Source organism: Megascapheus bottae, chromosome 28 (genome assembly GCF_031878675.1).
Source record: "Megascapheus bottae isolate mThoBot1 chromosome 28, mThoBot2.hap1, whole genome shotgun sequence".
In the NCBI taxonomy this organism is placed as follows: Eukaryota; Metazoa; Chordata; class Mammalia; order Rodentia; family Geomyidae; genus Megascapheus; species Megascapheus bottae.
Window position 1 is genome coordinate 8,217,704 of NC_143536.1, and position 15,727 is coordinate 8,233,430.

At 47.3% G+C, this 15,727-nt stretch overlaps 1 protein-coding gene across 1 annotated transcript in view; it reads right to left on the reverse strand.

Moving 5' to 3' along the window:
- Gcn1 (GCN1 activator of EIF2AK4) overlaps window positions 1-15,304 on the reverse strand; it is a 57,028-nt gene extending 41,724 nt beyond the window's left edge. Inside the window, exons 1-14 of the mRNA XM_090320244.1 lie at window positions 15,271-15,304; window positions 10,671-10,773; window positions 9,277-9,340; window positions 8,134-8,265; window positions 7,426-7,534; window positions 5,256-5,354; window positions 5,039-5,173; window positions 3,979-4,047; window positions 3,742-3,850; window positions 2,832-2,906; window positions 2,243-2,371; window positions 1,713-1,763; window positions 1,260-1,358; window positions 875-1,048 (exon numbers count right to left, since the gene is read on the reverse strand). Of these exons, the coding sequence (XP_090176370.1) occupies window positions 875-1,048; window positions 1,260-1,358; window positions 1,713-1,763; window positions 2,243-2,371; window positions 2,832-2,906; window positions 3,742-3,850; window positions 3,979-4,047; window positions 5,039-5,173; window positions 5,256-5,354; window positions 7,426-7,534; window positions 8,134-8,265; window positions 9,277-9,340; window positions 10,671-10,773; window positions 15,271-15,288 (1,366 nt within the window). The 5' untranslated portion in view covers window positions 15,289-15,304. The remainder of the gene's footprint in view (window positions 1-874; window positions 1,049-1,259; window positions 1,359-1,712; window positions 1,764-2,242; window positions 2,372-2,831; window positions 2,907-3,741; window positions 3,851-3,978; window positions 4,048-5,038; window positions 5,174-5,255; window positions 5,355-7,425; window positions 7,535-8,133; window positions 8,266-9,276; window positions 9,341-10,670; window positions 10,774-15,270) is intronic.
- Between the last annotated feature and the right edge of the window lie 423 nt (window positions 15,305-15,727).

A 15,727-nucleotide genomic window follows, 5' to 3' on the forward strand; every position in this document is an offset into this window, starting at 1 on the left:
CAATCTAGTACTCTTTTCAAAAGCTAGAAATCTGCTTTAAAATAAACTTTTTTTTGGCATATGTACTGGTAATAGGGCTTGAACTCAGCGCCTAGAGAGCTAACAAATTCTTTTTTTTTTTTTTTTGGCCAGTTCTGGGACTTGAACTCAGGGCCTGGGCACTGTCCTTGGGCTTTTCCTCAAGGCTAGTACTCTACCACTTGAGCCACAGCATCACTTCTGGCTTTTTCTATGTATGTGGTACCAAGGAATTGAGCCTGGGTCTTTGTGCATGCTATGCATGCACTCTACCACTAGGCCAAACTCCCACCCACCACCCACCCTTTTTTGGTCAGTCGTGGGGCTTGAACTCTGGGCTGGGCGTTGTCCCTGAGCTCTTCAGCTCAAGGATACTGTCCTACCCCTTGAGCCATAGCACCATTTCTGGTTTTCTGGTGGCTAACTGGAGATAAGAGTCTCACAGACTTTAGTGCCTGGGCTGGCTTTGAACTGCGATCCTCATATCTCAGCGATCCTCATATCTCAGCCGCCTGAGCAGCTAGGATTGCAGGCATGAGCCACCTAGCCTGACCACAATTTTTTTGTTGTTGTTAGTCCTGGGGCTTGAACAACACTGTCACATTTCAGCCTCCTGTGTAGCTAGGATTACAATTATGAGCTACTGGCACCTGGCAAAGACATTTGTTTTTTTCTTTTTAAAAAAATTTTGGAGAAGTGGGGCTTAAACTCAAGCTTATATGCTCTTACTTAAGATTTTTTCACTCAAGGCCAGGAACCAGCACAAAAAGGAGAGGATGGGTAGACAAGTAGTGATACTGTCCTGAAGACCTGGCCACCCTACAGAGATCTGGACACTGGTCCACAGGCCTCTTACCTCGGAAGGAAGCCAGCATGCACTGCAGGTAGGCGTGTCTCACTGCAGAGGTGGAGGTTTTAAGGCTAAAAGCTTTCTTGAACCAGTCAGTTAGCTTCTTGGGAACTTCTGTAGTGAACCGGTTGCACCAGAGAGCCAGGACAGAGACAGCATGTACCAAAGTACCTTCATGAACTAGGGCAAACAGCACCAAGCCAGTCAGTCTGATACCATAACCACATCAAATCATTACAAACAGGCCAAGCAAGCAAGCCAGAGTGTCAGGGAAGGAAGCAGTGATATTTTATACCATTCCCAGTCTTGCAGGGTGGAGGTAGCCTTACGGAAGGCCCTCAATGGTCAAGGATGGGTATGGACCACACACTCCCCATGCTGCAGAAGTTACCTTCCTGTTGGAGGAACGGGATGAAGAGCTCAGCCACGGTCCCATTCAGGACTTGACCAGAAGGCCCGGACACCACATGATGACTGACACTCCCAATCCCTGAAAGGTAGATTCCCTGTTTGGCATCTCATCTACACAAATGCACAGCAGGCAAGTCTTCCTGCCACTGCCATCTCAGCACACCAGGTCACAGACCACTTTGGGGTCCCCCGGCAGCCATGCCTCTCCCCTGGCCATTACTAACCCTCCTTCAATTCTCTCTTCACAATCTTGCCTTTTATAGAATCCAGGCCTCTTGCCACGCAGGCAGGCAGCAGAGTCCTGGAAGGCAGGCTGGCACAGCCAACACTGTCAGAGAGGTCAGGATTCAAAGGACTCGCCTTACCTGAGAGTTACGTTAAACCGCCCCCACTACTACACCACACTTGCACAATCTGGGGAGAAATCTCCTACCTGAGAGGACACTCATCTTCTGGGCTACAATGGTGAGTTTTCCTTCTGAGCCTGAGAGGAGGGAAGCAAAGGTTCAAAGTCATATCATCCCCATTCTCCCAAGGGGTGAAGGATGCACTCATGAGGTAATATATGATATAGACTACGAAGTTGCTTTTCTAGTGTGGAGCTAGGTCTAAAAATGACATTTATTAGTCTTTCGTTTCCTGACCTAGGAAGCACTGTTCTTGAAAGGAAATCCGATAAACTGAAAAAATAGTTTAAATTACTCAAGTTCCCAATACTCAAGACTTCATCAACATATCAGAGCATTTCTTGTTTTCCTGACATGCATACAAACGGGAAGATACTTAAACACACTGAAATCGCCCCATTCATGTCTTACAAGCCAGTTCCGATGTGGATGTCCCACACCACATAGCCCTACCAACGAACAGACTCAGAAATCAAGTCCCCACCAGATCCTGGGCCCTGGAGAAATGCTGAGGCACAAACATCAGCCATTTCCAGGGCCAAGAAGGCCTGCTCACCTCCAAGGATTGCAAACAGGTGCCTGGTCAGAGTCTCCATGGCTGAGGAATCACTGCACTGGCGGGCCAGGTTGTGCAAGGCCAGCACAGCTTCGTCCATCAGGCGGGGGCTGTTAGACTTCAGTTGATCTGGACACACAGAGCCACGGCTCAGGGGTGTCGGCAGCTGAGCATCCAGACTTAAATCTGTCTTCCCCAGGCTCCTGGCAGTTCACTTCTAACTATTTGCCCTCAGTGTAAAGGATCTCTAGAAAGAAACTCTGCCTGGGTAAGTAAAGTTTATATTATCTCTAGCTGAGTGCAGTTTGAAGCCAGCCTGGGCAAGAAAGTCCATGAGACTCTCATCTCAAATACACTAATCAGAAGAAGTGTGGCTACAGCTCAAGTGGTAGAGCAATAGCCTTGAGCAAAAGAAACTCAGGGACAGCACCTGGGTCCTGAGTTCAAGCCTAAGGACAAGCATAATAAAACAAAAAAACAACAAAAAAAAAGTTTTATCTCTAAACTGCTATCTCCTATTCACTAAGAATTGTGACAAGTACAACCAAACCCAAAGTATTTCAAGGAGCAGTCCAGTTTGCATACTCACTAGCCAGGCCTTTCACGATATCCAGGGCATACTGGCTGAGATCGAGCGTCACTGATGCCAGCAGACTAGAAATGGCTAAGGACAGAAAGCATGGCCTGTATCAGTCTTAGTAATCAAGGCCCATTTTTGCCCTATTCCCTGGGAAAATCAGCAGGCCTACTGTCACAGGATGATGTGACCCTTTATCTCTACAGAGCTACCTGAAGCAAAGTTCTACTGGAAAGTTGCATACTGCCTCATCTCAGTCTGTTAACGATAGATGGAAGGAAGGAAGGAAGGAAGGAAGGAAGGAAGGAAGGAAGGAAGGAAGGAAGGAAGGAAGGAAGGGAAAGAAAGCCCTATCACTTATTACCAAGATAGGCAAAATAAGAGACTCCTTTTTGTTGTTGTTTGTGGGCTTCAATGCAGGGCCTGGGCCCTGTCCCTGAGCCTCTTTGTGATCAATGCTAGCATTCTACCACTTGAGCTGCAGCACCAATTCCAGTTTTTGAGTGGTTGATTGGAGATAAGGGTCTCATAGCAAGTCTTCTGCTTGATCTGGCTTCAAACCATAACCCTCAAATCTCAGCCTCCTGAGTAACTAGGGTTATAGGTATGAGCCATTGGCACCATCATTCTTCACAGTTCAAATGCCACCCCCAGACCAAGTTCAAACTATTAACTTGAATGGGCTCCAAAAGGTTCCTGAAACTTTAGAATATATGTAGCACTGTATGTAGCAACACTTTTACATTTTCTTCTAACCACTAGGCCCATGAATTTCCAAAAAGGATCTCTGGTTTCTCTCTTACAACCCCAACAAGGGTGACAGTGACTACATTTCCACATCCCCAACACACAAGCCTCCTGCTGCCAAGTACTGGGAACATGAAAAACTCCCCTTTCTTCATCCCGTTAAACAGAAACCTACTTTCAATTACATTCTCTGGACTCCTCAGTAGAGACTTCTGTATGGTGGGCAGTACCAAGTCCTTAAACTCCGAATGGGACATGTATCTGAGCAAAGGAGCACAGTTATCCTACAAAGAGAAAGGAATCAGGGCCCAGCCATCACAGGAACAGATCGAGACGAAAGGGCAATGCAGGGCTCTGATACTGGAGGTGAGATGACTTGTCTCCAGGGGTGTAAGGTGGGCTGCCCACTCACCAGCAGGTACTTTGGAGGCTTCACCTTGCTCATCAGGACATTCTTCACGTAAAAATCCAGTAGCGCGCTCTGGAGGACACAGAGACCTCACTAGATCCTGACCCAGGAAATAACTGACTACAAACCTAATAGGTCCTTCTCGTCACGGCCTTCAAACAACACCAATCAATGCTATAAAATCTATGATTAGGGCCGGGAGTTTGGGAGTGCATGACCTGGGTTCAATCCTCGGTATCACATACATAGAAGAGCTGAAAGTGGTGCTGTGGCTCAAGTGGCAGAGTGCTGGCCTTGAGGAAAAAGCCCAAGGACCATGCTCAGGCCCTGAGTTCAAGCCTTAGGACTGGCCAAAAAAAAAAAAGGTTTTTTTTTTTATCTATAGTAAGCAGAGCTCCCATCACTCCTGCCAGTCTAGTGAAAAGCCTTCCATAGCCTTCCACGCTCCTAGGAGCAAGTCCAAAGGTGACATGGCTTCCTAAGGCTGTCTGCTTCCCATTTGTACCTCACCCATTCCTGTTACTCCAATCCACTGGCTTCCCAGATGCTCCTTCCCACTGGCTGCCTTCTGTGCCTAAGGCACTCTTTCTCACCTCTTTACTCTTAAACTCTTGTCATTATGGAGACGTGTTCTCTGACCCACAGCCTAGGTCAGGTCTACAAGTTGAAGAGTATCACAGCCTCTTGCATTTTCCTCTGTACCACTTACCACCATTATAATTAGAGGATCATCTGCCTAATATCAAATTCCTTCTCAGATTCACTTCTGCAAGAATCCCTTATATACTGCTATACCCCAAACAATTGGCACAGTGTTTGGCAGCTGACCAGTGGGGGTTGGAAGTAACCATTACAACACAACTAGACTGTAATTCACAAGCCAGAGCTGCAGAAAAAAATTTCAACTCATGGAATTTCATTATCATTGCAAAAGGCCAAGGTCTCATGAAAAGCTAACAAGTATGACATGAGGCCAGCAACTCAAGACAAAACAAGTTCCCTTTCCTTCACTCCATTGCATCCACGATGTGGCAAACCCAAAGCTACGATGCCTGGCACTTGCCTTGTGCTGATTGACCACGTCCATCTCCTTGTGATTTGTGCAATACTGCACTAGCAGCCCCAGCATGCCAGCATAGTTCTGGTTGGGTTCTAGGCTGAGAATAGCTGACAAGTACTGCTCCACCAGCCCAGGGTTCTGAAGAAGTAAAAGGTAGATAGATCAGATGGCAGCCCGGGCACAGAAGTACCACCTTGTACCTCCTGCTAGCTCCCATCACCTCTTTCCACAGCTTAGTGAGCTTCTTCACAGCACCATTCACAGCATGCTTGTGGGAGCCACCCAGCACCTCCAACAGCAGCAGACACTGCACCTCCACCTGCGAGGGCCAGGAAAGACTTGAGTCAGGATATGACATGGAAGCAGGGTTCCCACAATTCCCATAGCATGCAGTGACCTTCATCAGGTCCTCTACATTATGGCTTTATCTCCATTATGCCTCTTCTGCAATTCTAGTCCCATCCCCTTCCTTTAATCATGTGACTCACTCAAGTGTTTAGTATTTACTAAGCACCCACTGTGAGTCAGAAAACAAAGATCCATGGGAAACAAGGCACAACAACAATGCTCTTCTGCAACTTAATAGTCCAGGGGGAGAAAATATAGATTAAACAATGACACAAATGATATACAACTCCAACAAAATAGAAACCATGCAGGAAAAGAGCAGGGATCCTGTTTCATAAATACATATCATATATATGCACACAAGACAGGCTAGCCTTGAACCTCAAACTCACTACATAGGCCAACCTGGCCTCAAACTCAAACTATATTTTGGAACTTAAAAAAAAAAAAATTAGCCTGGCTCACACCTTAGTCCTAGCTACTCAAAAGGCTGAGATCTAAGGATCTCTGTTCAAAGCCAGTCAGGGCACTAAAGTACGTAAGACTCTTATCTCCAATTAACCATTAAAAAGTAAGGACTACAGCTGGGGCTCAAGTGGTAGAACACAAATCGTGAGCGAAAAGGCTAAGGAACAGTAACTAAGCCTTGAGTTCAGGCCCAGGAAAAAAGAACCAAAACCCACCTTGAAAATTCTACTCTATTAACTTCATTTCATCACTGAAAATAAAAATATAGGAAAAATGATGGGCTAACGTCATGTTTCAAGTGGTAGAGCACCAGGAGTGAGTGTAAGTCATGTGACACCACTGTGTAAAGTCCCAGAATAAGCAAAACAGAGAATATAGTCAGGTACTAGTGGCACATGCCTGAAATCTAGTTACTCAGGAGGCTTAGATCTGAGAATCCAGATTCAAAGCCAGTCTGGGCACAAAGTCCACGAGACTCCTCTTCAATTAACCACCAAAAAGCAAGAACTAAAGGTATGATTTAAGTGGTAGAGTGTCAGCTTTCAGCAAAAAAGCTAAGGGACCACTCAGGCCCTGAATTTAAGCCCTAGTACTGGCACCAAGAAACAAAAAACAAGGAGGGCTGGGAATAAGGCTTAGGGTTATACAGTGCTTGCCTAGCATGCATGAAGCCCTGAGTTCAACTCCTCAGTACAACACAAACAGAAAAGGCCAGAAGTGATGCTGAGGCCCAAGGGGCAGAGTGCTAGCCTTAAACAAAAAGCTCAAGGACAGCATCCAGGCCCTGAATTCAAGCCCCAGGCCTAGCCAAAAAAAAAAAAAAATAGTACAAGAAAAAAGAATGAGGGGCCTGGAGTTTGGCCTAGTGGTTAAAGTGCTTGCCTAGCATGCACGAAGACCCAGGTTCGATTCCACTGTACCACATACATAGAAAAAAGCCGGAAGTGGTGCTGAGGCTCAAGTGGTAGCCTTGAGAGAGTCCAAGGACAGTGCTCAGGCCCTGAGCTCAAGCCCAGGACTGGCAAAAAAAAAGAAAAAAGAATGAGGCCAGGAGAGTAGCCTAGTGGTAAAGGGCCTAGCATGCATGAGGCCCTGGACTCAATTCCTCAGTACCACATACACAGAAAAAGCTGGAAATGGTGCTGTGGTACTAGTGGTAGAGCATTAGCCTTCAGAAAGCCCATGGACAGTGCCTAGGTCAGGTGCTGGTGGCTAAAGTCTGTAATCCTAGCTACTCAAGAGGCTGAGATCTGAGGATCACAGCTCAATACCAGCCCAGGCAGGAAAGCCTGTAAAAGTATCCAATTTAACCACCAGAAAACCAGAAGTGGAGCTGTGGCTTAAAGTGGTAGAGCACTAGCCTTAAGCAAAAGAGCTTAGGGACAGTGCCTAAGCCCCGAGTTCAAAACCCAAAGCAACAACAAAGAAGGATTCTATTGCATTCACACCTACCCAATAATCACATGCCTTAGAACAATCTGAATCACTCTGAGGCAAGAGCACTCTGCACAAGGGAGGTTAATCATTAGCCTCTACCCGCTGACCCTCCCAGTTCCAAAGACCCAGGAACCTACCAGTTTGTTCCAGATATCTCCTTGACGCTTGGCTTTTGAGGGAAAGGCAATACGCACAAGAAGGCAGGTCCAGGTTAGGGCCAGCAAGGCAGCTGAGCCACTGCTCTTACTGCAGAGAGAAGGGTGAAGGAGAGGAGTGAGGGTAGAGCAGCAGCCTCTACCTGGACAAATGTTCACCCCAAGGCGCTGCCTGGTTCAGTGGATTCCTCCTTGATCTATCAGAGTAGAACTTGAAACTCACCCCTCACAACTCATCTATGACAACTTAGGAGAAGGAATCTAGGCCTCATTAGCCAGAGTTTCATCTCATGACACTTAGGAGTATGTATATGTATGTATATGTGCATGTGCATGTGTATGTGTATGTGTGTATATATGTATATACATATATGTGTGTATGTGTATGTATGTATGTATGTGTGTATGTATGTATGTATGTATGTATGTATATACATGTATATACATACATACATACACACACAGAGAGACAAAGACAGAGAGAGAGAGAGAGGAGCCTTGCTTCCACTGATTCTTGCCCTCCTCAGGGGAAGAAGTTTTCTCCACTGAGCAGGCCACTGAGTAGGCCAACTCCAGGAGCCATTCAGTGTGCAACAAGAGCCAGGGGAGCTCATACGTGCTCAGTGAGGTTCAATTATACCAGCCTACTTGAGTAGGTCTCTACCAACATGGATGGCCTTTGCCACTTACCTGGGAACACCTGCTTTGGAGCCAATGCCTGAAGACTGCAGAGAATGCAGAAGGTTCTTAGCAGTGGCCTCTGGCTGGGCCTCGGCCAACTGCTGGAGGGCTGTCTGCAGGGCTCTGCGGGAGGCTGCATCTCTGGGGGAAGAATAAAAGGGAAAGGTGACCATGTGGACAGGTCACCTAAGCAGGGCTGCCTAGGCAAAGCACTAGTCTCTTGAGGAAAAAAACTGACTGCATTGTAGTCCAGTGAGATTCAAAAATAGCTAGAGAAATTTACTTCTTCCTAGAATTCTCAAAGTAGCTGAAAACTTCAAGGAAAATAAAGCCATTAAAGAGTATAAGGGCAGGAGCTGGGAGTTTGACCTATTGCCTAGCATACATGAAGACCCAGGTTCAATTCCTCACTATCACATGCATAGAAAGAGCCCAAAGTAGTGCTGTGGCTCAAGTAGTAGAGCTCTAGCCTTGAGAAAGCCCAAGGACAGGGCTCAGGCCCTGAGTTTAAGCCTCAGGACTGGCAAAAAAAAGAATGTAAGGGCAGGGCCAGGATCTAGCCTAATGGTAGAGTGCTTGTCTAGCATGCACAAAGCCCTGGGCTCAATTCCTCGGTTAGACATACTCAGAAAAAGCCAGAAGTAGCGCTGTGGCTCAAGTGGTAGAACACTACCCTTGAGCAAAAAGTGTCCAAGGACAGTGCCCAGGTCCCGAGTTTGAGCCCCAGGACTGGCCAAAAAAAAAAAAAAAAGTGTATAAGGGCAAGTAGGGTGCCAGTGGCAAACATCTATTCAGGAGGCTGAGATCTGAGAAACATGGTTCAAAGCTAGCAGCAGCAAAGTTCCATACATTCTTATCTCTAAACAAACAAACAAAAAAAAAAAATAGTGGCATTATGGCTCAAAAGAGTAGAGCACTAGCCTGAGCAAAAGAGCTTAGAAACAGCACCCAAGACCTGGCTGACAAAAAAAAAAGTCTAAGTACAGCATGTACGAGGTAAATAATGTTATCCTCATTCTACAGATTTAACTTGCCCAGGACCCAGTACCTAGACTCAGATCCAGGCAGTCCGGCGCCAAGGTTGGGGTTCTAACCACTACCCCACCTCTGTATACCATGTTCCAGGCACTGGGCCTCCTGGTTGGGATTTACCTGTATCGATGCAAAGTCAAACAGAATAACTTGCAGAGCCCTTTCACTGCTCCCTCTGGCAGATCTGAAACCAAAGAGAGATTGGTGAGTAAAAACAAAGAGGTGAGCACCTGTTTAAGCCAAACAGTAACCTGGCCACTGGACATTCTGGCTTGCCTCATGTCCAAGTTAAAATCCTAGGAGAAAAAAGCAGTAACGCCCTAACATCTTGGTACAAAAAAATTTGAGGCAAACATCTGCTCTCTATGGGGCAGAGGTCAGGAGTGCTAGAACCTTGACTTGGTGCTGGTTACACAGTATGCTGCTAGTTTGAATGATTCAGCAAGCTGTTTTTTTAGTAATACCTGTTCCTTTAAGTATAATTCTAATATACCATTTAAAAAAACAGTACAAATGGGGCACTGTTGGCTCACACCTGTATTCCTAGCTGCTCAGGAGGTTAAGATTTGAAGATCATGGTTTCAAACTAGCCCAGGGAAGAAAAAACATCAAGCCTCCATCTCTAGTTCACTTCACCAGAAATAGGCTGAACTAGAGGAGTGGCTCACATGGTAGCAATGTACAGAGCATAAACACACACGGAAAAAGACTGTTGGAGCTGGGCACCAGTGGCTCATGCCTGTAATCCTAGCTGCTTAGGAGGCTAAGATTTGAGGAATATAATTCGAAGCCAGCTCTGGCAGGAAAATCTATGAGACTCTCTAATTATCCACCAGAAAAACTAGAAGTGGCACTGTAGCTAAAAAAGTGGTAGAGCGCTAGCATTTCGCAAAAAAAGCTCCAGGACAGCACACCTGGGCCTGAGTTCAAGCCCCAGGACTGACAAAAATAAAAAATAATAATAAAAAAAGACTGTCTTTCAGAAATACTTCCCATAAAAATGGCCAAAACTGTATAACAGCTTTGGCACCTAACAGCTTTGGCACCTACTGGATAAACTCTCCATTAGCCTAAACATTTCAACAGTTTCAATGTACTTCAGAGGAGAAAAATGGAAAGTAGAAGCAGAAGGCCAGATGTGGTAGCTCATGCCTGTAATCCTAGCTACTCAGGAAGCTGAGATCTGAGGACTGCGATTCAAAGCCAGCCCCAGCACTAAAGTCCATGAGACTCTTATCTCCAATTAACCACCAGAAAACTGGAAGTTAGGCTGTGGTTCTAGGGGTAGGGTGGTAGCCTTGAGCTGAAGATCTCAGGGACAACACCCAGGCCCACAGTTCAAGTACCACAACCAACAAAAAAAAAAAAAAAAAAGAAAGAGACAGAGAGAGAAAGGAAAAGAAAGTGGAGGCAGAAGTTGCACGGGGGTGGGGGGGGAGATACATTTCTAAAGAAAAAAAAAACTTATTTTAAAACTGGAACAGCGTCCAAGGCATATGATGGTAAATAGATACCTTTGCCAGCAACACATCGCCCCAGTTCACTGAGGATCTCTCTCCTTTCCTTCACACTGGCTGTTGTCACCTTCCCTGCAAAACGTTTCAGTGTCTCAGAAACCTGTGAAGACCAAACCCAGAGAGAAATTCTCACCCATGTACAAAACAAGAACATGTGCTCGTGGGAGCACCACACGCCAGAACTGCCACATTATCCAATCTTCTCCAGAAACCTGGGGATGAAGGAAGTGGGCAAAACCATGCCTAGTTGAGATTATTTTAATCCAACCAGTCAATATACCTTGAACTTGGGCAGAAAGGCAAGACAAAGGGCTCAGAATAGAAAATACCCTTTCAGAGTTGGGTACTGGTGACTCACACCTATCATCCTAGCTACTCAAGAGGCTGAGACCTGAGGACTGCAGTTCAAAGCCAGTCCAGGCAGTAAGACTCTTATCTACATTAAACATGAGAAAAGAAAAAAAAAAAAAAAAGTGAAGCTGTGGCTCAAGTGGTAGTAATAGCCTTGAGCTGAAAAGCTCAGGGACGGCACCTAGGCCTTGAGCTCAAGCCCATATATTTTCTTTCAAAATTTCCTAAAACCTTGTTCCCTCTGTCTCACTCCAGCTTCCCACAGAGGCTGCCAGGTATACTGGTCAGTCTGCCAGAGCAGAACACTACATAAAGACGAAAGGTTCAGAGGTTAGATCCCAGTTCTGCCCCTTACTATGGTGGAAATCAAGTTGATGGACCTAATCTTCCATTTCCTCATCTACCTGGCGCAGATCATATGGCTCTATAGAGAGATTCATTAGAGATGGGTATGACTATCGCTTACTCTCATCTCCAGCAAATTAGTTGGCTACTAATTCTACAAAACCTATGAGGGAAGCGTCAGTAGTTGCAATTTAGGGGTGAATATGGGGCCACCTCCCAGACAGAAAGTCACTGCTCAGAGTGGAGCTGAGAGCCACAGCACCTGCATTTCTTGAAACTAAACCTGAAACCAAGTAGGTCTATGAAGCAAGGCTATCAAGTAACCATCAGTTAACACAGCTGCAGCTCCCCACTCAGGGCCATAAACTTAAGACCCAGGAAGCAAGGCAGTGGGCAAATGTCCCCGGAAACTTGAGCAGTACTGTATGAACTGCAAAGGCTGTCAACATAGGAACAACAGAGCAGGACACACTTAAACTCACATAACCAGTACAGTGCTGCAGTCAACTTTTAGTTTTGAAGAATTTCCTAGACAGCCCTAATAGTAGCATGAGTCAAGGGTTCTAGGAAATAAAATCATGCTGTTTGTCCTTTATTTTGGCAATGAAGAAACTGACTCCAAGCCAGGAGTTTGGCCCAGTGGTAGAGTGCCTGCCTAGCATGCACGGAGACCCGGGTTCGATTTCTCGGCACCACATACATAGAAAAAAGCCGGAAGTGGTGCTGAGGCTCAAGTGGTAGAGCTCTAGCTTTGAGAAAGTCCAAGGACAGTGCTCAGGCCCTGAGCTCAAGCCCAGGACTGGCGCACAAAAAAAAAAAAAAAAGAAAGAAAGAAAGAAAGTGACTCCAAACTTCTATAGAAAATGATTTAGGGCCCAGAGCATAGCCTAGCGGTATAGTGCTTGCCTAGCATGCACAAAGACCAGGGTTCAATTCCTTGGTACCTCATATATAGAAAAAGCCGGAAGTGGTGCTGAGGCTCAAGTGGTAGAGCTCTAGCCTTGAGAAAGTCTAAGGACAATGCTCAGGCCCTGAGCTCAAGCCCAGGACTGGCAATAAATAAATAAATAAATAAAACAAACCTTTGGGTTGGGGCCGGGATTTTGGCCTAGTGGTGGAGTGCTTGCCTAGCATGCATGAAGACCCAGGTTCGATTCCTCTGTACCACATACATAGAAAAAAGCCGGAAGTGGTGCTGAGGCTCAAGTGGTAGAGCTCTAGCCTTGAGAAAGTCCAAGGACAGTGCTCAGACCCTGAGCTCAAACCCAGGACTGGCAAAAAAAACAACAACAACAAAAAAAACCTTTGGGTTCTTTAGGGACTGGGAGCATAGCCTAGTGGTAGAGTACCTGCCTACCATAAATGAACCCCTAAGTTCTGATTCCTGGGCACCACATACCCAGAAAAAGCCAGAAAGGAGGAGGAGGAGGAGGAGGAGGAGGAAGAGGGGGAGGAGGAGGAGGAGGGGGAGAGGGGGAGGAGGAGGGGGAGAGGGGGAGGAGGAGGGGGAGAGGGGGAAGAGGAAGAGAAGATTTAATTTTCCTTAAAATGACCTTTGTTTTTATAGTCATAAAGCAAAATTAAGAGTTGGGAGGTTTATTACTGGTAAAGATCCACCACTGAGCTAGGTGCCTGTGACCCTAGCTACCCAGGAGGCTGAGATCTGAGGATTACAGTTCAAAGCCAGCCTGGGCAGAAAAGTTTCTGAGATTTTTATCTCCAATAAACTACTCAGAAATAGCCAGAAGTGGTGCTGTGGCTCAAGTGGTAGAGTGCAAAGAGGTTTTAGCACAAAGAGGCTCAGAGACAGCACCCAGGCCCTGAGTTCAAGCCCCAGGAACAGCAAAAGAGAATGGAGGGAAGAAGAAAGGAAAGAAAGGAGGAAGGAGGGCCGGGAGTTTGGCCTAGTGGTAGAGTGTTTGCCTAGCATGCACAAAGACCCGGGTTCAATTCCTCGGTACCCCACATACATAGCAAAAAGCCGGAAATGGTGCTGAGGCTCAAGTGGTAGAACTGTAGCCTTGAGAAAGCCCAAGGATAGTGCTCAAGCCCTGAGCCCAAGCCCAGGAATGGCAAAAAAAAAAAAAAAAAAAAAAAAAAAAAAGAAGGAGAGAGGAGCCAGGAGTGTGGCCTAGTGGTAGAGTGCTTGCCCAGCATGCACAAAGCCCTGGGTTCGACTCCTTGGTACCACATACACAGAAAAAGCTAGAAGTGGTACTGCGGTTCAAGTGGTAGAGTGCTAGCTCAAGAGCACTGAGTTCAAGCCCCAAGCCTGGCAAAAAGAAAAAAAAAAAAGGAAGGAAGGAGAAAAGAAAACTGAAGGGGTTGGCAGTGTAGCTTAGCTCAATTGTTCAGCACTTGTGAGGCTCTGGGTTCAATCTCAGCATGAGCGGGACTCTGCTGACACACATCTATAATTCTAGCTACTCAGGTGGCTGAGATTTGAGAATTTCAATTCAAAGCTAGCCCAGGCAGGAAAGTCTCTGGGAGTCCTATCTCCCAACTAAGCAACAAAAGAAGCTGCTGCAAGTAGAGCTATGGCTTAACTAAGAAGAGCACTAGCATTGAGTGAAAAAGCTAAAGGAAAGTGCCCAGGCCTTGAATTCCGCCCTAGCACATACATATACACACACACACAGGATCCTTCAGAGGATCAGTCAAACTGGTGAGATTTAAGGATATACAGTTAACAGCCATGCTGCTAGGGGCTACCAAAACAGACAACAGCTGTAGAGATGATTCTTTCACGCTTAAGTATAAATTTAGCATGCTAGGCTGGGAATGTGGCTTACTGGTAGTGCTTGCTTAGCATGCATAAAGGCCTGGTTCCATTCTTCAGTACCACATAAACAGAAAAAGCCAGAAGAGGCACTATGGCTCAAATAGTAGAGTGCTGGCCCTGAACAAAAAAAAAAAAACCTCAAGGACAGTGCCCAGGCCCTGAGTTCAAACCCCAGGAGTGGCTAAATGTAACATGCTATTCCCCCTAAGACCTCAAAAAACACCCAGCAGACAAAGATATTCTTCTTCCTAGGATTCAGCATAACAGGACTGGAAGCAAATCCCCAGCTCTGGACTTAGTAAACTGTCACCAAATGTCTCCTGAATGTTCGGAACAAGGTCCCTTCCATCCGAGGGTCTACAAACACAAACTCATCTCTTCAGTCTGAAGACCCAAGCTGTCCTCTAGATACCCAGGTGAGGGAAAATGGTTTTCCCATGTCCTTCCTCAGCTTCCTCAACACCCACGGGTGTTAACACTCCAAGGTGTCAAGAGTTCACGCAGGTGTGTGCACAGTTCTTCTATCTAACCCTGGACCTAATAAGAACTTTTTATCTCACTGCATCTCCAGCGCCCCACTATAAAATTAGGTATTAATCGCAACGTCACTTAGTAGATGAAAGAACTGAGGCCTAACAGGATGAAGTTACTGATCTACTTTTAGGAAAAGAAACCATCAAGACGGACGAGCCGGGGACCCGAAGCCGAGCGTGTGTAGATCCTGAAGACTTCACTCCCCAGTCCCTACGCACCGCAGAGCAGGTTCTCGAAATATTTTTTATTTTATTCAATTTTTTTTTCTGAATACAAAGTTTGAAAAGACTTGACATGGAGTCAGATGGCTTTGGAAAAGTGAAACGGGAGCTCGGAAAGTTCACTTCTGCAATGCCGGGTGAGAGGAAGGCCCCGCCGGGCGCCGGCGGCCCGAGCCCGGGCAGCCCGGGGCCAGTCTGCGCCGGCCGGGCCGGGCCGGGCGCCGTGAGAGGCGGGTACGGGGTAACCCTCCGAGCCCTTCGCAGTCGCCACTCCCCGCACCCCTAAGCTGAGCGGTGGGACCCAACCGCCGCCGTCCGCACCCAGTCGCTGGGCCGCGTCGGCCCCGCCGCAAGCCCGCCTCACCTGCGTGTCGGCCGCCATCCTGCCGGCGCTGACCCCGGAACTGCTTCCGGAGTGCTTCCGGGTCACCGTCGACGGGCGGGACGGCCCACGCGTCAGAACGAGGCGGAAGACTCTGCCTGAGCCCCAGGCCTGGCGCCCCCGGGCGGAAAGGCGGCCGCCGCAGCCTCGGCTTTAGAACCGGGCGGCCAGCCCCTGGCCCTGCTCGGCGTGGCTGGGAGAGCGAGGAGGAGGTGCGGAGACCACCCTGCCCGCAGGCCCAGCCCAGGAGGAGGCAGCAGCGGTGGTGTCCGCCGGGCCTGAAGACGCCAGAGGGAGGAGAGGCCGGGGAGTTGACAGGAGCCTGCCTGGGGACCGCGGATGGCCAGGAAGAAGCCTCCGGGTCCTGAACTTTACTCAGCTATTGGGGGCGGCGGTGTCCGTCGTGGGACCTGAGCTCTTCAGCTCCTTGACCCGCAGC